This window comes from Cetorhinus maximus, chromosome 13 (assembly GCF_964194155.1).
Source record: "Cetorhinus maximus chromosome 13, sCetMax3.hap1.1, whole genome shotgun sequence".
Taxonomy (NCBI): Eukaryota; Metazoa; Chordata; class Chondrichthyes; order Lamniformes; family Cetorhinidae; genus Cetorhinus; species Cetorhinus maximus.
The window spans coordinates 46159655-46183336 of record NC_135891.1 but is presented as its reverse complement, the minus strand read 5'-3'; the positions used below and the strand labels follow the sequence as shown (position 1 = coordinate 46183336).

General features: G+C 46.8%; 1 protein-coding gene across 3 annotated transcripts in view; it reads left to right on the top strand.

Moving 5' to 3' along the window:
* Positions 1-23682, top strand: part of atp9a (ATPase phospholipid transporting 9A) — a 211068-nt gene that overhangs the window by 55854 nt on the left and 131532 nt on the right. For all 3 annotated transcript variants that reach the window (XM_078555359.1, XM_078555358.1, XM_078555357.1), the window contains 3 exons: positions 12505-12563; positions 16381-16432; positions 18230-18324. In XM_078555359.1, the coding sequence (XP_078411485.1) occupies positions 12505-12563; positions 16381-16432; positions 18230-18324 (206 nt within the window). The remainder of the gene's footprint in view (positions 1-12504; positions 12564-16380; positions 16433-18229; positions 18325-23682) is intronic.

Below are 23682 nucleotides of genomic sequence, written 5' to 3'. Positions count from 1 at the left end.
TGTAGTTTGCATTTTGTACTGTAGAGTTCGCCATATAAAAGGGATGATTTTAAAAATGCTATGGCTGGAATTTTATGCCCCCACCACCTGGAGTGGGGTGGGTTGGGGGTTAAAATCAGGCGTTATGGTGGTGGGGGGCTGTGCCCATCGTCTACCTGCCTCTATTGGCAGGGTAGGTGGTGGATCTGCCTCTATCGGCAGGGTAGGTGGTGGATCTGCCTCTATTGGCAGGGTAGGTGGTGGACCTGTCTCTGTTGGCGGGGTAGATGGTGGACCTGCCTCTATTGTCAGGGTAGGTGATGGACCTGCCTCTGTTGGCGGGGTAGGTGGTGGACCTGCCTCTATTGGCGGGGTAGGTGGTGGACCTGCCTCTGTGGGCAGGGTAGGTAGTGGGCAGCCTGCTCACCTTTCGGCAAACTGAGGTCCTTAAGTGACCAGTGGTGAGGCCACCAGATGAACCCTGGTGGCCTTGATGCAGGCTGCAGGGAGTGGGGGTGTTCCTCCTGTTCGGGCACTTGATTGCAGGCTTGAGAGGGAGGCGCCCATGGATGGCTGACCCTTGAAGAATGGCCCTAGCCTCAAGATTGAAGGCAGGACATCCTGCCTCTGGGGTGGGGAAACTCTTTCGAGTTACCAACAGTCACAGATTGCAACTTCTTTTGAGTACAATTACAGTTCTTGGTTTTCCAGGAGTGGGACATGAACCCACAACCCTCTGATTCAAAGGCGAGGGTGCTATGAACTGAGCCACAGCTATGCGAAGCCACAATCTCAGGCAACCAATTGCCCGACGACCGTAAAATCCAGTTGTGACCTCTAGGGCCAATGGAGGCAGGCTTGCCTCCCGGCCGGGTTTCCAGCTGTGGGTGGGGCCACTGCCTACGTGTTAAATCCCAGCCTACAGCTCAGTAATACTCCTGGAATATCCTTTTATTTGTTAAAATAATGTTCTCCTTCCCGATGAACATGAATTTCATTTTAATAAGGTGTCCCAGCTGAAAAACCTGGTTGAACTTTGCATTTACTACTCTGGCACAGTACATTACTGAAATGATACCTTGGGCAGAATCGCCCCAGATTTGCACTAAGTGCGGTAACGGGCAGGAAAAACAACATTTTACCCACTGGCCGCAATGGCGGCTTCTCATGTCTTATCGTCCCAATCCCGCCGTATTAATTATGCATTCCCAGGAAACACGCCATTTCCATGGCGGGCAGGCTCTCATTCGCCCACCACACCACCACCTTCTGCTTCCTCACACCAGCTGCCATATATAAAGTGCAGCTGCCTGCACACCTCTCAGTGCTTCTAGCCCAGGACTGCTGCATGGAAGACATGGCCCCAAAAGGCAAAAAAGACTGCAGCCCCCAGGTTTTCTGACGCATCCCTTGAGCGCTTTATGGACTCAGTGGAGGCCTGCCGTGATGCCCTCTACCCAGCTCTGGCCACAAGATGGGCAGCAACATCACCAATCCGGCTTGGGAGGCGGTGGCAGCAGTGGTCAGCGCCAATGCCCTGCAAAAGAGGACTGCCACCCAGTGCCGAAAAAGGATGTATGATATCCTCCATTCCACCAGGGTAAGTTATTCTTCTCATCACACTCACGCCACACACTCACAAACCCATCACACATCCACTGGGATCTCACTCACTGCCAGTTCAAGAGACATCACCATCCACTCTCTCACACACACCTTCATTGTTCTCATCCCGTCCATGGGATCACTCACCACCCACACTTGCCAGGCATACTTACCATCTGGCCTGGCAGGCATCCTGCTTGCACTCTTCCCATCCCTATTCATGTAGGATAAGCTGGCACACAAGAGGGAGAGGGCACAGACTAATGAGGGAATGCCTAAAATCAAGGTCCTCACGGACTTTGAAAACAGAGCCACCCAGCTGGCTGGCGAGGATCGGGACCATTCTTTGGTTGGAAATTGGATGGGGTCCTGAAAGCAGACTTCAGGGAGGTAGGAAGGAGATTGAAAAGCAGGACCTCTAAAGCAGTAATCTCAGGATTACTCCCAGTCCCACATGCAAGCAAGTATAGAAATAGGAGAATTGAACGATTGAACACGTGGCTGGAAAGCTGCTGTAGGAGGGAGGGCATCAAATTTCTGAGGTATTCGGACGGGTTATGGGGCAGATAGGACCTGTAAAACTCGGATGGTCTACACCTGAACAGGCCTGGGATGAATATCCTCGCAGAGAGATTTGCTGGCGCTGTTAGCGGGGGTTTAAACTAGACTGGCAGTGGGTTGTGAACCTGAGGGCAAATTTAGAGGAAGGAATGGGAGATGGAGAATTAGTGAGCGACTCTGAAAGACAGAAGAAGTACAGGTTAAAAAATGTACTGCACAGGAATTTGACAGTGTTAAAAAGGTATATATGTAAATGCAAGGAGCATAGTAAATAAAGCTAATGAGCGGAGGGCACAGACAGACACATGGCAGCATGATATCATCGCTATAACGGAAACTTGGCTTAAGGAGGGGCAAAAATGGCAGCTCACCATCCCTGGCTATAGTTTTCAGGCAGGATAGGGAGGAGGATAAAAAAGGTGAGGGTATAGTATTATTGGTTAAAGAATCAATTACAGCTGTGAGGAGGGATGATATACAAAATGAAGTATCAAATGAGGCAATATGGGTTGAGCTCAGAAATAAAAAAAGGGGCAGCCACACTGCCAGGAATGTACTATAGACCCCTAAACAGTGGAAGGGAGTTAGAAGAGTAAATATGTAGACAGATTTCCAAGTGCAAAAACAATAGGGCAGTAATCATTGGGGACTTCAACTACCATAATATTAATTAAGATATGAACAGTGTGAAGGGCACAGAGAGTGCAAAGTTCTTGGACTTCATTCAAGAGAACTGTTTTAGCCAGCACATAACAAGCCCAACGAGAGGGGGACAATTCTTGATTTAGTCTTAGGAAATGAAGCTGGGCAAGTGGATGAAATAGCAGTGGGGACCATTTTGGAGACAGTGACCATAATACAGTTAGATTTAGCATCATTGTGGAAAAGGACAAAGATAGGAGTTTTAGTTCTAAATTGCGGGAAGACCAATTTTACAACATTGAGAGGTGGGCTGGCAAGAATGGACTGGATACAGCTATTAGATGGAAAAACTATGTCAAATCAGTGGTAGGCATTCAAAGGCAAGATTCTATGAGCACAGTGTAGACATGTCCCCACAAAGAAAAGGGTGGCACTGCCAAATCTAGAGGTCCCTGGTTATCCAGAAGCATACAGACCACGATAAAGCAAAGAAAGAAAGCTTATGACAGTCACAAAAGACTTAATATCGTAGAAAGCCTAGAGGAGTATAGAAAGTACAGGGGTGAAGTAAAAATGGAAATTAGGAAAGCAAAGAGAGAATATGAAAAAAATATTGGCAGGTAAAGCCAAAGAAAATCCTAAAATGTTTTACTAGTACGTTAAGAGCAAGAGAATAACTAAGGAAAAGGTAGGGCCTATAAGAGATGTACATGGTAATTTATGCGTTGATGTTGAAGATGTGGGCAGGATTCTCAATGAGTACTTTGTCTTCACTAAGCAGAGGGGTGATACAGACATTCTAGTTAAAGAGGAGTGTGAAATATTAGATACAATAAGCATAGTGAGAGAGGAAGTACTGGAGGAATTGGTATCCTTGAAGGCGGATAAATCACCAGGGCCACATGGATTATATCCCAGGCTGTTGAAGGAAGCCAGAGAGGAAATAGCGGATGCTCTGAGGATCATTTTCCAACCCTCATTGGATACAGGTGAGGTCCCAGAGGATTGGAGGTCTGTGAACGTTGTGCCATTATTTAAAAAGGGTGCGAGGGATAAGCCAGAAAATTATAGGCCGATCAGTCTGACTTTGGTGGCAGGCAAATTATTGGAAACAATTCTAAGAGACAGGATAAACTGTCACTTAGGCACAGATTGATCCAGGATAGTTGGTATGATTTTGTTAGGGGAAGATTGTGTCTTACTAACTTAATAGAATTTTTTGAGGAAGTAACAAGGAGGATTGATGAGGGTAGTGCAGTGAATGTTGTCTAATTGGATTTCAGTAAGGCATTTGACAAGGTCCCATGTGGCAGACTGGTCAGGAAAGTGAGATCTCATGGGATACGGGAAAATGGCAGGTTGCTCTACCAAGTGAGGATCCAGCAGTGCAACATCTATCAAATAATCATGCTGTGAATGATGTGTCCTGTTTGACAGGCTGCTGCCATGCACTAATTATCTCTCTTTGCTTTCACAATGAGAGTCCAGCCCTTCAAACCCCTTCTTTCTGTGACCCCAACGGCTCCAGCTCCACAGTCCGAGGAGGGTGCCACTGTCACACAGATCTCCCTCCAGGTCTTGGCCCTCTGAGGATGCCTGCCAAGGTCACCACGTGCAGGGCATAGCAGTCAGCAGCCTGCCTCCACCTTCACTGTGGATGTCCAGGGAGCACCAAGACGTAGTAGCAGTGTTAGGAAGGTTAAGAAGATGTAAATGCACAGCCTGGGCATGGGTGTTAATCACTTGTACACAATGTTCACTATTGTAAAAAAACTCCCAAGAATATCTCCCTGCTTATGGCTTCTTATTCTGATGAGCAGTGTTCGTGTCAGTCAGATGTGAAACCTTGTTTCCTGCACAAGATAAAGGCAGGTGTCCCATTCCAGGAACTCTTCCCTGTGCTTTGTACAGCCTTCAGATCCAAGTGATGGTCTGGCCTCACACTCCCTGGACACATTACTGATGTCTGCACCTCAGTGATGCTTGCCATTGCAGCCAGAATGTGATGAGCAGGTGTCACAGAGTTCTATCATTCTCTCTGTATGCTCTCAGCACCTTTTAAGGTGGGCTGGCCCCCCCATCTCTTCAGCACCTGTGACCAGTGTGCTCCTGAAGGGGTCAGGTATTGAAGGCGGACAAAGGATCAGTGTCCTCACTGCGTGTTGTCGTCATCCTCCTGGAATCAAGCAACGTCTTGCGTCTCCATGACAGGAGCCTTATCACAGTGGGTATGTGCACTGCCATAAGCCAGACTGGAGTCAAACATCCACAGATGCAATGTGAGGATCTAGGGTGTGTCCTCACTGCATATAGTCATCACCCGCAACAAATCTAGCAGCTATGAGGGCCTCTCGAGCATTCCTCCCTCATCTAGCCAATGCGAGGACCTCCTCACCCTCATTACTGTCAACGTCCCCCTCATCGGAGGAGTTCTCCTCCTCAGCCACATCCTCTCCCCGTTGCATCACCAGGTTGTAAAGGGCGCAGCAGGTGATGACGATGCGTGGTACCCTCTGTGGACTACATTGCAGGGCTCCACCAAACCGGTCTTAGGCACCAGAACCTCATTTTCAGCATCTCGATGGTTTGCTCCACCAAGGCGCGAGTTGCAGCGTGAGCTCATTATACCTTTGCTCTGCTGCAGTCTGAGGCCGCCGCACGGGTGTCATCAGCCATGTACTATCTGGGTAACCCTTGTCACCCTGCAGCTTCTGTGGAGCCTGGAAGAGGTCAAGGATCTGAGCATGTGAGAGTTGTGGACACTCCCTGGAAACCATGCACAGACCTGCAGGATGTGTTTGTGGCACACCAGGTGCACATACAGCAAATGGAAGCCCTTGCGGTTGACATAGTTAACTGCATGTTGCGACGGACATCTCAGTGCTAGGTGAGTGCAGTTGATGACACCCTGCACCTGTGGGAAACCTGAGATCTGGACAAATCCAATCACTCTTGCATCCTGGTTTTCCTGGTACTGGGAAATGCACAAAGTTGTGTGTCCTCGTGAAGATGGCATCCGTGACCTCATGGACGCAGTTGTGGGCAGAGGCTTGTGATATCCCACAGAGGTCACCTGTGGAGCCCTGAAAAGAGCCACTGGCGTAAAAATTGAGCGCCGCAGTCACTTTCATGGCCACAGGCAGTGCATACCCCCCCCTGTCCGTGTGACACTAAATCGAGCAGCAGTTGGCAGATGTGACTGACCAGTTCCCTAGACATGTGTAGTCTTTGGCGACGCTGGTTCTTGGTCATTTGCAGGAATGAAAGTTGGCGTCTGTAGACCCTGGGCCTAGGTAGGCGACGGCTCGTTGTGGCTCTTCAGTGGTGTGTGCGGGAGCCCCATCTGCCCCTTCTTCCTGAAGGTGCTGCACCCCACTCTGCATAGCCAGGCGCCTCCGTTGCTCTCTTCTCCATCGTCTCCACTCCCTGTACGCCATGTGGCATACAGCTAGTTCACCAGGCTCCATGCTGCTAATGTACTTACCCTGCAGGGTGAAAGAGAAAGATGCGTGGGTTAGCTTGAATGTTCTAAGAACCTCTCCTGCTTAAGTCTGAAGGCCCCATAACGTATCCCAGAGTGTGTTGGCCACCACTTGGATGGCCAGAGTTTAGTGCGCTGCGTGGCTGCCTGAGACCCCACCCTCCTCCACCCTACTCCACCTGACCGATTGGCAGCAGCTTTGCCCATTGGACTGCATGCTGTGCTGTAAGCTCAGGTGCAGGCATTCTCCTAACCCGCACTGCAAGGCTGCATTGTCAGCTTAAACCATGGGGGAGACTGGTCCAAACCGGGATGATGACATTGCAAGGGGCTGTGAGCGCCTCCACCAGTGACTGCTCTGTGGCCAGCTTTAGCAAGGAGATTGTACAACGTGCCCAGTCATCCAACTGTTCTGTAGTCCACTAATATGCTCATTAGTTTGCGGTTTGTGCCCGAAGGGTGAAAAGCTCTGGAGCACTTGGTAGCACTTTGATGCCTCTGCATTGCTTGAGTGGGCAAATAAGCTAGAAGCTCGACTCCAAGCTTGTCAATGTGGTTGCGTCTGAACTGTCTCAGCTGTGGAGGAATGGTCACTTTATACAAGGTTTCCCTAATGTGTGGCCGCTTCCCTGTCCCCCCCACCCCGCACATGCTTCTGCACTACCTTCAACCACAGGGCAGCCCTTGCCCTCTTCCCCCCAAGTTACCGCAATCTTAGGGCAGCCTTTGCACCCCCCCACCCCCCCGCAACCTTGAAGTCCAACAGGCAACCCTCGTGTTACTGTGCACCCATTCCCGCGTTCCCCTCAAAGTGCAACCCAAGTTCACTCCTTATATTTGCTGTTGTGAAATATGTCGGCGTGCAATCACGCCAACATGGGCGGACGATTCTGCGTGGGAGTGGGAATGATTCTGGTGGGCTGGCCTTATAATGATATGCAGATGTGTTACAATTAGGTTCCCAATGTTCGACAGCGGGAAACATGGCCCGCTATTGACGGGCACAGCGAATGATTGCAAACTGGTTTCACGATGTCGTGAAACCGATTTTTGGCCTTCTTGCCATATTGTCCACTCATGCCACTGAACACGCCCGATGCCAACGGGCATGGAAAATTCTTTATGTTATACTCTTGTTATACCTTATGTTGTCCTTGTCACTCTGAATCTTGATAGATCAGGTGTTAAATTGTGTAGACTGAAAAAGTAAATTTGTTCGGAACCTCCGGAAAGGTAGAGGGAAATAATTTTGTACATCATTGTTTGGATCTGTTAGTTGCTGTGCTGAAACATTTGGCCTGAATCACACTGTGAGAGATATGATAGGCTCCTGTTTAATGACACTTTAAGTGCAAAGTGGAAGTGTTAGCAGTTGCAGCTTGTTGCCGGACTGTCAGTGAGCTGGCCTGGTTATTGTTAACCTGAAGCTGTGATGAGAAGTGCATCCTGCAGGAGATGTAAATGAAGTGTTTTAAGTAATAAAGCCAATGTGACCTTTGTCATTTCTGCTAATTTCCTCCTGAACTGGCTGCCTGCCTGGTAATAAATGTAATACATTGCAGATTATTATTGCAGCTGGGCTTAATGGTAGCTGGTTCTACCCCATCTCATCTTGCAAAAATTTCCCCAAAACAAAATGTTTTTTTTTTGCAAAAATATACTTTATTCATAAAATATCTTCAATCACATTCCAAACCATTTCAAAAACAACGTTACAAGGGTACAATCCAGGTTAAACTTTTACAAAATGTATCACCAGGTGCATCAGTACAAACAATATTACAATCATTTACAGCCTTTCATTTTGATCTGTACAGCCCGAGGGGCTCTAAACCGTTCCCAGTCTCTCGGTGCGCTGTGGTAGAAAGGTCTTAGACAGCGACCCTTCCCCATTGCGCCTTTGCGGCAGCTGCCCCAAGCTTTAGTGCGTCCCTCAGCACGTAGTCCTGGACTTTGGATTGTGCCAGTCCGCAACAATCGGTCGGGGACAACTCTTTGTGCTGGAAGACCAACAAGTTTCGGGCAGACCAAAGCGCGTCTTTCACCGAGTTGATGATCCTCCAGCTGCAGTTGATGTTTGTCTCGGCGTGTGTCCCTGGGAACAGCCCGTAGAGCACAGAGTCCTGTGTCACAGAACTGCTCGGGATGAACCTCGACAGCAACCACTGCATCTCTCTCCAGACTTTCTTTGCAAAGGCACAATCCACAAGGAGGTGAACAACGGTCTCTTCCCCACCACAGCCACCTCGAGGGCAACGTGCAGAGGGGGTGAGCCTCCTGACATGTAGGAAGGATCTGACGGGGAGGGCCTTTCTCACCACCAGCCAAGCTACGTCTTGGTGCTTGTTGGAAAGTTCTGGCGATGAGGCATTCTGCCAAATGACTTTGACAGTCTGCTCGGGGAACCATCCCACAGGGTCCACCCTCTCCTTTTCCCTCAGGGCCTCTAGGACGTTACGTGCTGACCACTGCCTGATGGACTTGTGGTCAAAGGTGTTTTTCTGCATAAATTTTTCCACCAGGGACAGGTGGTACGGCACGGTCCAACTACTTGGAGCGTTCCGCGGCTGCGTGGCCAGACCCATCCTTCGCAACACCGGGGACAGGTAGAACCTCAGCACGTAGTGACACTTGGTGTTTGCGTACTGAGGGTCTACGCACCGCTTGACGCAGCCACACACAAAGGTGGCCATCAGTATGAGGGCGATGTTGGGCACGTTTTTTCCCCCTTTATCTAGAGGCTTGTACATCGCGTCCCTGCGGACACGATCCATTTTCGACCTCCAGATAAAGCGGAAGATGGCTCGAGTGATCGCCATCGCGCAGGAGTGTGGAATGGGCCAGACCTGCGCCACGTACAGCAACAGCGAGAGTGCCTCACACCTGATGACCAGGTTCTTACCCGCAATGGAGATGGAGCGTCGCTCCCACATGCCCAGTTTCCTTTTCACCATAGCCACTCGCTCCTTCCAGTTTCTAACGCATGCCCCGGTCCCTCCGAACCATATCCCCAGCACCTTCAGGCCGTCAGCCCTGACAGTGAAGGGGACAAAGGATCGGTCAGCCCAGTTCCCAAAGAACATGGCCTCGCTCTTCCCACGATTTACCTTGGCTCCCGAGGCCAGTTCGAACTTGTCGCAGATGTGCATCAGTCTGCGCACCGACAGCGGATCCGAGCAGAAGACGGCGACGTCGTCCATGTACAGGGAGGCTTTTACCTGAGTGCCTCCACTGCCTGGGATCGTCACTCCTCTTATGCCCGGATCCTTCCTGATGGACTCGGCAAAGGGTTCTATGCAACACACGAAAAGGACAGGCGAGAGAGGACAGCCCTGCCTGACTCCAGATTTAATCGGAAAGCTATCTGTTTCCCACCCATTGATTGAGACTGCGCTACTGATGTTAGTGTAGAGCAGTTGGATCCAATTTCGAATTCCCTCCCCAAACCCCATTTTGGAGAGCACATCCCCTATGTAGGTGTGCGATATTCTGTCAAAGGCCTTCTCCTGATCCAAGCTGATGAGGCAGGTATCCACACCCCTGTCCTGTACATAGGCAATCGTATCCCTGAGCAGCGCCAGGCTGTCAGAGATCTTCCTGCCTGGCACAGAGCAGGTCTGGTCAGGGTGAATCACCAATTCCAGAGCGGATTTGACCCGATTGGCGATGACCTTGGACAGAATCTTATAGTCCACATTCAACAGTGAAATGGGTCGCCAATTTCTAATTTCCTCCCTTTCCCCCTTGTGCTTGTAGATGAGGGTGATGATGCCTTTCCTCATGGATTCTGACATACTACCGGCCAGGAGCATACTCTCGTACACTCCTAGCAGGTCTGGGCCGATCAAGTCCCACAGAGCCGAATACAACTCCGCCGGCAAGCCGTCGCTTCCGGGAGTTTTACTCTTCTCGAAGGACTCAAGGGCCTTAGTCAGTTCATCAGGAGTTAGCGGTTTGTCCAGGCTCTCCCGCGTACTGTCGTCTAAGACCTCCGTGATAGAGGACAGGAAGGACTGGGAGGCCGTGCTGTCCGTGGGCTTCACGTCATACAATCCGGCATAAAAGGATTTGCTGATCCTCAGAATGTCGGACCGTGATGACTTTACTGAGCCGTCTTCTTCCTTCAGGCTGCTGATCACAGAGCTCTCTCTGTGTACCTTTTGGAAGAAGAAGCGTGAGCACGTCTCATCCTGCTCCACGGAGCGGACTCTGGAACGGAAGATGATCTTGGAGGCCTCCGAGGCAAAGTGCGAGGCTTGCTGGCTCTTCACCTCTTGGAGCTCCTCCTTGACATCGACCCCCATCGACTGCAGCCGGAGCAGATTCTGCATGTTTTTCTGGAGTCGGGACATTTCCCTCTGTTCCTTTCTAGCTTTCTGGGTGCCTTTGAGGATGAAAAACCTCTTGATGCTTCCCTTGATCGCTTCCCACCAGTGTGTCAGGGACTCAAAGTAGCACTGGCAGAGGCTTGAAAATTATCTGGAAGTAAAATAAGGAGAGAAGGGAGAGAATTTACCCTCTTGACTAACCATTGTCGCCTGATGAGCTTTTGATTAACTGAATGTCACCCAAAAGAAAGTATGAATGAAATTATCTGTACTTCTTGAATGTTTGAAATTGATTTCATGAAGGCTAATGGACCATCCCTAAATAGATCGTTATTGTTATAATTGGTGGCTGTTATGGCCATAATGCGCATCTTCTGTGCGGAAGTGCGATGCCAGCAGTAATGGCTTGATGGATAAGGCATCTGACTACGGTGAATTATGTGATGCTATCAGATGATTGCAGGTTCGAGTCTTGGCGCCGCGAGATGGCCTAGCGGTTAAAGTGATCGACTATTAGCCCGCTGTGGCCTGCAGGATTGTGTTCAAATTCCACTCTCCTCGTTATGTCACGGAGTGTTTAATGCACATACTTATTTCTGTGTCTGAAATTGAAGATGTTGATGAGAAGCCAACAGTAATTGTAAAGTACTAAAGCTTCATCTTGTGTTCAGATAGAATACACTGCTCTCTCCAGTATAAAATGTGCTGGAACTGTCATTCTGAGGCTTGGTGGATTGTGGTGTAGTTATTGAGCTGTTGTGGTTTATCTATTTTTATCAACTTTACTCTTGTGCTCTTAATGGAAATACCTACTGTTGCTAAATTTTCTTATGTTGTTTCAGAATTAAGTCAAAATGTCCACACACAATGCTATCCCAGAACCTCATAAAACTCTACTCTGCACCATGGAACTTTCTCCCGCTCCATACCTTTTACTTAGGGAGTGGGGAAGGAGCAAAGTTTCTATACCTCCCTTTCTTGAAAAATATAGTGGGTTTCCAACAATTGCCCATAGATAACTGCAATACCTGGTGTGGCAGTGAGACAAAGGAAACTCCTGGGATTTTCCTTCTGGTGACTGGAACTTGATTTCTAGGGAACTTCCAAGTCCTGACCCCACCCTCTGGCAGAAGTAGACCCCCAGTGTGATTTTTCAGCGTCAAGTGAACTAGTGGCCAGAAGGCGGGCTCGCTGTCCAATGAAGGACTGCCTCCCGAGGCTGGAGGGCCAATGAGAAGCCCTCTAGCAATGACACGTTGGCAGCCCCACCATCTGAGGTGGAAGCTGCCAATGTACATAGAAGAGAGAGGGCACCTCTATCTTGAGATGCCTCCTGAACACTTTTTAAAAGCATACAAGGAGAAAGAGGCTATGGCTGCTAGGCTGGTCTTGTGGAAGGGAACCATCTACATAGATGCACTGTGGCTGCAGCTGTCACCTTCGCAGAATGGTTTAGCAGTTTAAAATGCCCACTGGAGCACTGGCTCCCTGGTCCACTGCTGGGAGGCCGCCTCCTTTCAGTTCCTGCGTTTTGACCACCACAAGGGACCAGCCTGCTGACTCTAAAGTTTCGCTTGGCATGGGGGAGGGGCCTTAATAAACCTCTTAATTAGTTTCATTGGCTACCTGTTATTTGTGGGTGGCCAGCAGTCCTGCCTTCGACCAGCCTTTTTCAAAATGGCTCTATGGCACGCCGGCTAGCAGCAGGCAATTCCGGACCCACCTCCCTCTGGTTCTGCTCCCTCAAATCCAGCGCCTGATCTATACTGTCAGTTGAGCTTACTGGGAGTGGAGGAAGGGTGCCACCCCTGGCCCCAAGCTAGGTAGGGGCTCCTATTGAGAATATGCATTGTAACCTGTGATTTTGATAAAGTTGTACTAAAATGTATTCTTCCTTTATCACTCTAGGAACTGTGGTTGTCAAGAGCTCGAACATTCAAGTGGGGGATTTGATTATTGTCGATAAGGTTTGTACTTACATGTGGATTTAAAAATAAAGATTTCTTTCACGTGGAGTCGTAATGTTATAGGAAAGATATTAGAAACATCTGGAAGCCAAAAATATAATAAAGAATAGCTGGCACGGTTCACAACATGGAAGATCATACTTGGCCAATCTATTGCCTGGTTTTGCAGCAGTGATGATGGTGAAAATGTCAGGGTCTGCCATTATGACTCCTCTAGAACTGACAGCAGCTTCTGGAGTCCACACGTGGAGTTAAACATGGAGATCTAGATGTTGTTGTCAGTGATCCTGTGCTCATTCAGTTGGTGCACTGCTGATGCTCCCCCAGAATGCAAACAATTAGAAATCATTGAACTAGTGAGAATTTCCACTGTTAGCCTCACTGTAAAAACCATTGGAAAAGTTGCAGCTGTTGAATGAGGTGCAATTGAGTTTTGAATGGGGTACTAAGTTAATAATTACTGGCAAACACCCTCATCGGCCCTGTAACTTCATATTCGTTGATAAAATATCCACACTTTAATTCTTCTTAAAGCATGTTTGATATTTTAGCTTCTACCTTAATCCCATGTGCATGTCCCAATCATTTATTTCACTACCTACAAAGTTAAAGTTGTGAAGGAATTCAGTGGATTTTGTTTCCTGGTTTGCTGTCTGGGAGGAAACTTCAGTGTGATTGGCTGCTTACCCAGCTTGATGACATCACTGCTGCTGGGCGTCTGGAGGGATCCCCTTGACTTGGTGCCAGATTCAAACTGACATCAGGAAAAGGGAATTTCACACTACAAAGCTCACAAGGTCTTTGTGGTCAGTGGTGAGTGCCTTTGCTTTGCCACCTACTGTGGAATCTGGCCCATTGAATTATTTGAAGAAACAATAGAAAGGGTAGTGTAGTTGGTGTAATATAAATGGACTTCTAAAAGGCCCATGTTAGGGTACTGCATAGTAAACTCATGACTAATGTTAGAACATGATGCTGAGACCGTTCTTGAGGTTCCCCCAGAATGCAAGTGATTAGAAATAATTAAAAAGATGAGAACTTCCACTGTTATGCTATTATTTGCCCTGTAAAAACCATGAACATGTTATATCTTGTGGAAGGAGGTGTAACATTGTACTAAGTTCATAATTATTTGAGTATTGCTGAAAAAGGAGACATTTTGTTAAAGCTTTTTGTGTTGTACTCATCCGGACAATCGCAAGAATACCCATGTCAGGGGAAGCAACAACTTTATACTGTATGAGAAGAGAGTGCTGATTGGTAGAGGTGTTGCCATGGAAAATACACCAGTTAATGATGGCTGACAGCTAACTGCCAAGCATTGTTTGAAATTTAAGCCAGGCAGCTTGACTCTAATTGGTCAAGGCATTACTCTGAGGAATGAACCAGCGAGTGGCCATCACTTATTTTGTTTAGCTGAAACAGGAGCAATCTGTGTACTTGTTCTTTCTGTCTGCTAAGAACAGGGCCCTGTGTCTTAATATATGTAGCTTCCAGTACACGCAAATGCGCCATATTGCGAGCCCGACTGACAATCTTAAATTGGTTGTCAGCGTAATTTTTATCACAATGAGAATTATTTAGCAAATGTTGTCCAATCGCGGAATCACATCTAATGTTGGACACTGTGTTTTGAGTTTTGCAAGTACAGGCTGGCTGAGTACTGTCTGTACCTTGCCAGTTGCAAACAGTGGAAGGGATATGCTGTTTGATATAATCCACCAATCTTTGGGACATGTGGCCTATATACCTAGCATCACGCTGGCACTGAAATTCATATATCACATTACTCATTTGTAAGATGGGCAGAATGTCTTTTTGGCTTGACGCAGCATCCTGCTAGTGGCGGTAGCACCATGAGTGGCATTCGCCACAAACATTCCTCAGGGCAATGCCTTGACCAATCAGAGGCAAGCTGCCTGGCTTAAATTTCAAACAATGCTTGGCAGTTAACTGTGCATTCTCCATGGCAATGCCTGTACCAATCAGAGTCCATTTGCCAACCAATCAGCACTCCCTTCTCATACAGTATAAAGCTGTTGCTTCCCCTGATATTGATATTCTTGCAATTGTCCTGATGAGTGCAAGACGAAAAGCTCCAACAAAATGGCTCTTTTTTCAGCAATACTCAAGTTCTGTACTACCAAACGACTATTCATATTAACTACTAAACAGCCTCACTGGTCTTAAAAGCTATTTTATATTTTCTGAATGGCAAATGTCTCCATATTGAATAAAAAATTCATATTTTGTGTTTTTTTAACAAAAACTTACGTAAATAATTTGGACTTGGAAATTGGAAATACAATATTAAAATTTGCAGTTAATATACAATATTAAAATTTGCCAATTTGGAGGGTATAGTTAGTTATTGACTAAAACTATGTAAAGTACAAGAAGACTAACAGACTTGCAGAATAAGCATATAAATGGCAAATGAGGTTCAATATTGATAAGTGTGAGATGTTGCATTCACAAGTTGAGAAGTTATGTTAAACTTGTATGGAACCTTGGTTTGACCCTGTTTCGAGTACTGTGCAGAGCTCCGGGCCTCAATAATACAAAAGGGATATCTAGCACTGGAGAAAGTGCAAAAATGTTTTACAAGGATGATACCAGAACTAAGAAGGTACAAACATCAGGAAGGACTGAATAGGCTATGGCTCTTTTCTCTAGAAAGGAGAAAACTGAAAAGTGACCTGATAGAGGTCCTTAGCATTATGAAGGCGTTTCGGAGGGCAGGTGTAGTATGGATGTTTTCACTTGTGATATGCCCAGAACTAAGGGCCTTAAATACAGGATACTTATGAGTAAATCCAATAAGGACTCTGGCTCAATGATAATGCCAAAGTTACACCCAAGAATGAAATCCAGGGTAGATTAGTTGTGGCAAGAGGTGTGACCAGTGACTTAACTAGTGCCTGGAAGTCTAAAAGCATCAGCATGAAGCTGAAAAAGCCTAGTGCAGTCACAAATGTGGAATGCTGCATTCTATGGATGCGAATGTTGGGAAAGAAAGATGAGAGGGAGATAACAGCTTTTGAAATATGAATATGTGGAGGATGCTCAGAGTCAGCTGGATGGATAAAAAGACAAAGGAGTGGGTTAGATCAAGACTAGAAGGCCAGGAATGAAAAAAGTTGCTAAGTAAAATTAAAAAGAGAGAAAGAGATAGCTAAGTTGGGAATGAAGAGGAAATTGAGGGTAAAAACAGAAGAGGAAGGAGAAAATATTGGATGGCTGGATAACATTGAGATGTGGATTGAGGGAGGCTTAAAGAAAGCCAGAGAAGGAGCAAGATGATGCCAATGGCCCCACTTAGGCTATGGTCACGATAAACCAATGAACCAATAGGAATTTGTGAGAAACTCTCAATCTACACCATCAGGACTGATGTAACCTGACGGAGGGAGGGTCTGTAGATGTGTGCTTTGTCGATGTTAACTGCCTCTGGGGACCTTGGATAGGATACAGCTGCTGTTGAACACACAACTCAAAAGCCCAATTGATTGAGTGGGAAAGTGAGAGATCCTACACTGGAGGCCAAGTTGGAGAACTTTGGGACTGCATGTGGTGGCATATATGTGTGGGAAGTAATATAGGCAAGTTGTATCTTTGTTGTGTTGACAATTTAAAGTCGTTTACTTTTCAATTTAAAGTATCATTTTCCTGTTAATTCATATTTAATTTGCGTTGGCTCTGATTTGTGTTAAAGTAAAAGTTACAAAAAGTGAAATCTTGTTGGTAATTTCCTCAGTTGGGAGTCATTTGGTAAATTCTGTTATATTGGTTGTTTCCTGATTTTCATTTTCTATAGAATCAGCGGGTACCTGCTGACATGATCTTCCTCCGAACATCAGACAAAAGTGGTAAGTGACTTATCAGTAATTCATTTAAATTTTAAAAAGTTTCCCTTTCAACTGCCTCCCACTTGAGTATGACAAAGCTGCTTTGTTTAAATAGCCACATGGTCACAATTCTGATACTGTGCAGGTTGAGACATTAATGGTTCCACTCTGCAGTCAATCCAGTCTGCATATCTAATAAGTAATAATTCAGTATAATCAATTGCAATCTTGGTAATGGTGTTTAAAATGTCTCAGTTCTGGAAAAATAGTGCAATTCTTTGTTTGTACAATCATTGTATTTTTCAATCAATTTTTCATTGTTTGATGTGCCTACATAATTCCCAATGGCTGAGTTTACAGAAGTGTAACAAGTGAACAGTGACCTGTGTGACAGAGAGCAGCTGTAAATGGGCTTTTAAAAAAACAGAGGTGATCCCCTGCCCCCACCCTGGCAGTAGGTCATTGAGTTTATTCAGAATATTTGAGCCATTTAGACCCTGGAAGGTCCCAGATAATAGCAAGCTGGAAGATGTTTGAGCTCTTAGCGCTTATTCTTCACACATCTTCATTGTTCAACTCAAATAGGCAAGATCAGCTGTCAAGGTGACAACTGATCTATTGGCTGATTTGCTAATTCAAAGCTATGTTTATGACTCCAGCTCCCAGGCCTGTAACAGACTCAAACAGCTGGTCAAAAATGTTCCTTATCAGGAACCATGACTGCACCCATCCACTGCCCCCTCCCCCCTCACTCCCACTCATGGCCAGCTGTAGAGGTAAGTGCCAAAAGCATCATGTCCTGACCTCCAGTGCCCTTGGCAGCAGTCTTCACAGTGCTGATCTCAATCAGCATCCCCCTTCAAATCCAATAGAGGCACAACCAGTTTAAGTGTACTGCTGCGTCACTGATTGGAGTGCCTGTCAAACAATAGGTGGTACAATTAATGCAGAATTGTTTGGCTGCACTACAATGCTGTTGATCTGAAAAATAATATGTTCATTGAGAGTGCTGCTCTTGCTTTGCAGTCTAGTGTTGTAACTTGACCTTGTTAATTGAACCCGAGGAGTGGAGCTAATTAGGGCAAACCAGTTCTAAATTAGATCTTCTAAAAATTCCTGTACACTTCTTGAAGTGGCTACAAAGACCAATAGGGGGAAGAATATAAACACAAAAAACTGCGGATGCTGGAAATCCAAAACAAAAACAGAATTACCTGGAAAAACTCAGCAGGTCTGGCAGCATCGGCGGAGAAGAATAAAGTTGACGTTTCGAGTCCTCATGACCCTTCAACAGAACTGTATACTCAGTTCTGTTGAAGGGTCATGAGGACTCGAAACGTCAACTTTATTCTTCTCCGCCGATGCTGCCAGACCTGCTGAGTTTTTCCAGGTAATTCTGTTTTTGTTGAGGGGGAAGAATATATTGGCTAGTTCGTGGGGTGACATTTAGTTTTAATGTTGATTGTCTCAGCTGGCACTCATGTAAGATGTGGGTCTGGGTTACATTACTACCAGTTCTGAAACCTACGAACTATGATTTACAAGTGGAAATTGAACAATTCAGTTAATTGTTTGATCAAGTTTTTGGAATGTTGATTTGGAAAATAAGACATTCATCAATCAGTGCTCTTCTAGTTAGCAGACAATAATTGAAGCTCTGTCATTTCAACTTGTTTTTGCATTCTCTAAGTTAACTTGGATGAAGGTAAAAGCCACTTGCTGTACTTTCCTACCTTCTTAGTGGCAGCATTAATGCGTCAGTATTGTTTGCCCATGGCTTGTACATGTGTGATTGTCTCCCTTCCTTCTGTTGTCCAGGTTCCTGTTTTATTCGTACAGATCAGCTGGATGGTGAGACTGACTGGAAGATGCGTTTGCCTGTTGGCTGTACTCAGAGATTACCCATAGCAGCTGTAAGTATTGTAGAAACAACTGGGATTGTGGTTTGGAAAGTTCTGACTGGAAGATGGCCTGCAGAATCCCACCTCTTGTCGCCTAGTAGTTGCTGGTCTTTTTTCTGTCCCCACCGTTGCTCTCCTTCCTCAAAGACAAATAATATCACAACATCTGCGCTTTGTTCTTTCATTTAATGCTGCTGTTATTTTTCCACCAGTGCAGCACTGAGATTTTTACACTTTTTGGTGCCAAATAAACTATATGATTGGGTATTGGAGCTAGTGAGAATACCTCGAAATGACAGTCTTCTTCTATATTGACATCACATTAGCAGCAGCAAAACTGATGTTGATCTAAAGCTCCCCTTATCATTTCGGTGTTTTAAAACTTTTTAAAAATGATTTTGCCTGCTTATCAGGGAGCCTTTCAGTTTCTGCTGGAAAGAACTGACTGCTTCCCCCTCCACCTGCCCCTCCACCCAACTTCCTGAGGGATTAACGATAGTGAGTAGTTGAAGTTGCATAACCACAGGTTGATCATGAGCCTTTGCTGAAGTAACTGACCTCAGCTCCGGCAGCTGTCGGGGTGCCACTGTTAACCTGAGTGCCTCTGTTATGGACAGGAAACTCGGGAAGTCTGTCCTTTATTGGTGCCCAGTGACCTCTGCTTGAAGCGTGTGTGAGGGAGAGAGCCAGAATTGGGCTGATCTGTGATGCCGCCTATAGTCGTCACCCACTCAATGTCAAGACTCATGAACGTGCATAAGTAATGGATACTTTGAGGAGGCATCAGGCTGTGAACAGTCCCTATTGAACCCTATCACAGTGTGGAGATCAGTACCTCTTGAACAACTGCAATAACAATGATAAGTCAAATACTGATGCATTAGGAGGATGATGAAAAAGTTCAAGTGGTAGATTTTATGAAGGGCCTTAAAAGAAGGAGCTGGCAGGGCTTAGAAACAAAATTCCAGTATGTGGGCATCGGCATCTGAGGCACTGGTGGGTGAAAGGAGAAGGGATGCCTTTAAAGAGACCCAAGTGAGAGGAATGGAGCGTTCTGGAGGATTATATGTGTAAGAGGGGGAACGGCAAGTCTGCTGAGCAATTTAAGCATGAAGATGAGGACTTTAATTTTGAGACAGGGAAACTGGAGACAGAGAACCAATATACGTCAGTAAGGCTTGGAGTGGTAGGTGAATGGGATTGGTGTGGAATAGAGTATGGACAGCAGAATTTTGGATGAACTGAAGTTAACAAAGGGTAGGAGATCAGCCAAGAGAGTATTAAAGTAGTCGATTCTCAAGGTGGCAAAGCATAAATGCGAGTTTTAGCAATAAATTGGTTGAGTCAGAGCAGAGATGGATGACCTTGCAGAGGTGAAAGTAAGCATCCTTGTGATGAAGAGGACATGGAGTCAGAATCTCAACTTGGCACCACATATGGTGCTGATTTTCAAATGTGTGGCTCAAACTGAGATAGTGGCCAGGGAGGGAATGGCATCAGTGGGGATGAATACAAAATTTGTGACTGAAGAGGATGGCTTTAATCCTTTTTCAATAATTTAACTGGCGGAACTTGCAGCTTGTCTGAAACTGGATGTCAGACAAGCAGGTGTAGTGAATGTGTCGAAAGAGGTGATGGAGAGTTTCTGCTGTATACTCTGGGTTGAATTTTGACTCCCAAAAATGATGGGTTGGTGTTGTCAGAGGTTAAAATGCAAAAATTCTGAAATAGAAAACCAACCCACTTTGAAGCTGCCCACTTCTGGTTTTGTACAGAGGTGGGACATTGGGCCGATAAGCAACCTTTTTGTGGGTTAATTATTTAAATATTAATATGAGGATGCATACCCCTTTATTCTAGTAGTGATTCTAGGTTTAGTCCCAGATGCCTGGGTTTCCTAGGCCTCAGGAAACTCAGCAGCTTAAAAGAGAGGAGAGAGCCCTAATCTATAAGCTAAGTGCTGTTACATATCTGCTTGTGGGCCTGGAGGAGCAGGAGTATTTCCTCAAAGCCCAACAAACTTATCAAACAATCACTGCCCACCCCCCAATCTGTCTGCTCTGTTCCTCTTGACAACCAATCTCTTCCCCACAAACCATCTGAATCCCACCTCCCCAACCACCATCATTGGACCCAAACCCATTCTTGCCCTATGATCTCTCCTACTCCCCCACCTACCAACTCTTGTATGCTTCAGTCCTGTCAAGTAGGCTTGTTGGCCGAAAGACCTCCAGCTGAGTCTGGGTGGGAACCACATATAAAGAGCAACGTATTACGGGGTGGGTGGGATTGGATGGCTTGCCCTCTCCCCCGGAAACAGAGTTGGCATGGTGCCAACTCACTGGACACTGGCCTGTCCCGCACCATAACGTGCTGCAAGCAGGTTAAAATGGCTGACATTGGGACTTCCGCCCCTCACTGGGGAGGAAGTCCTAGCCTCGGGAGCTGCCGACCAACCAGATTGGCTGGCAGGTCCAGCAGTCCTGACAGCACCAAGAGTGCATTAATGTGAGCTACCAGGACTGCGAACAGGCCTATGGATCCTAGAGAAAGATAAGTCCATGGCCAGAATTTTTCCGTCGGTGAGTTGGGGGCGGGGCCCGCTCGCCGAAGCGAAAATGACACGGGATGACGTCGGGGGGGGAATCCCCGACATCATCCCACCCCATTTAAATATTCAGGAAGGTGGGGGGACAGCGCGATCAGCTGTCTGCCCGCTGACCTGTCAATGGCCAATTGAGGCCATTGACATGATAATTAAGCCAATTAAAGGCCCTGCCCGTCTAACCTTAAGGCTGGTGGGCAGGCCAGGAGCCCCAGTGAGCTTCTGAAAAAACATGAAACCTCATCCACAGGCGGGATGAGGTTTCATGTCTGTTTTAAAAAAGTTTAATAAACTTTGTGATATTTATTAACATGTCCCATCTCGTGTGACATTGTCACATGAGGGAGGCATGTTAATTTTTTTATTTTACTATTTTTTAAGTTTATAAAACTTTCAGCGCTCTCCCTGAGACAGGACTTTGCCTCAGGGAGCAGTGCACTCTTTCGTGCGCATTGCGCAAAAAAGCGCACTTTGACAGTTGGGGAATCCCCCCCCCACCGCACAGGAAGCGCATAGCGCTTCCCGTCGGGTGGCCCGCCCACTTAAAATGGCGGCGGGGCCCGTTTCAGCGACGGCGATCAGCTGCCCCACTGCTGCTGAGCCGGTGGGGTCCGCCCACCCATCAAGGGCAAAATTCTGCCCCATGTCTTGTGCAGGGAAACTTTGGGCAGGGAGGGGTGTGGGGCTGGTGTGTTTCACAGAACAGGCAGGAAGGAAGAGGGAATACTACCTTAGGGGGGCTGCCACTTGATGTGCAAAGGGCACCCCCCGAAGATAGTACCCATCCCTTCTTTCCCACCATTTTAATAAAGTTTTTTTCCAAAAATGGGCTACCCACTCCCGGCCTCTGTCAATCATATTATTTTGTTTTTATTCATTCATGGGATGTGGGCTCCGCTGGCTGGGCCAGCAGTTATTGCCCATCCCTAATTGCCCTTCAGAAGGTGGTGGTGAGCTGCCTTCTTGAACCGCTGCAGTCCATGTGGTGTACGTACGTATTGTTAGGGAGGGAGTTCCGGGATTTTGACCCAACGAAAGTGAAGGAACGGCGATATATTTCCAAGTCAGGAAATGGCTTGGAGGGAACTTCCCATCTGTCTGCTGCCCTTGTCCTTCTGGATGGTAGCGTCATGCGTTTGGAAGATTCTGTTTAAGGAGCTTTGGTGAGTTCCTACAGTGCATCTTGTAGATGGTACACACTGCTGCCACTGTGTGCCGATGGTGGAGGGAGTGAATGTTTGTGGATGTGGTGCCAATCAAGTGGCCTGCTTTGTCCTGAATGGTGCCGAGCTTCTTGACTGTTGTTGGAGCTGCACTCAATTGGAAAGTATTCCATCACACTCCTGGCTTGTGCCTTGTAGATGGTTGATAGGCTTTGGAGAGTCAGGAGGTGAGTTACTCATCGCAGGGTTCCTAGCTTCTGACCTGCTCTTGTAACCACAGCATTAATATGGCTTGTCCAGTTCAGTTTCTGGTCAATGGTAACCTCCAGGATGTTGATAATGGGGGATTCAGTGATGGTAATTCCATTGAATGTCAAGGGACGATGGTCAGATTCTCTCTTGTTGAAGATGGTCATTGCCTGGCACTTGTGAGGCACAAATGTTACTTGCCACTTGTCAACCCAAGCCTGGATATTGTCCAGGTCTTGCTGCATTTGGACATGGACTGCTTCAGTATCTGAGCAGTCGCGAATGGTGCTGAACATCGTGCAATCATCAACGAACATCCCCACTTCTGACCTAGTGATGGAAGGAAGGTCATTGCTGATGCAGCTGAAGATGGTTGGGCCTAGGACTCTACCCTGAGGAACTCCTGCAGTGATGTCCTGGAGCTGAGATGACTGACCTCCAACAACTGCAACCATCTTCCTTTGTGCAAGCTATGACTCCAACCAGCAGGGAGTTTTCCCCCTGATTCTCCTTTACGCCACTTTTGCTAGGGCTCCTTGCTACCACACTCGGTCAAATGCTGCCTTGCTGTCAAGGGCAGTCACTGTCACCTCACCTTTGGAGTTTAGCTCCTTTGTCCATGTTTGAACCAAGGCTGTAATGATGTGAGAAGCTGAGTAACCCTGGCGGAACCCAAACTGAGCATCAGTGAGCAGGTTGTTGCTCAAGAAAGTGCTGCTTGATAGCACTGTTAGTTACCCTTTCCATCAATTGACCAGGTTGCATTTGTCCTGCTTTTTGTGTACAGGACATTCCTAGGCAATTTTCCACATTGCTGGATAGATGCCAGTGTTGTAGCTGTACTAGAACAGCTTGGCTGGGGCATAGCAAGTTCTGGACCACAAATCTTCAGCATTATTGCTGGAATATTGTCATGCCTCATAGCCTTTGCAGTAACCAGCATCTTCAACCGTTTCTTATATCACTTTCAGTGAATTGAATTGGCTGAAGACTGGCATCTGTGATGCTGGGGCCTTCTGGAGGAGGCCGAGATGGATCATCCACTCGGCACTTCTGGCTGAAGATTGTTGCAAATGCTTCAGCCTTATCTTTTGCTGGGCTCCCCTATCATTGAGGGTGGGGATGTTTGTGGAGCCTCTTCCTCCAATGAGTTGTTTAATTGTCCACTACCGTTCGTGACTGGATGTGGCAGGACTGCAGAGCTTAGATCTGATCCATTAGTTGTGGAGTCGCTTAGTTCTGTCTATCTCTTGCTGCTTTCGTTGTTTGGCGTGCAAGTAGTCCTGAGTTGTAGCTTCAGGTTGACACCTCATTTTTTAAAAATCCATTTATGGCATGTGGGCGACACTGGCT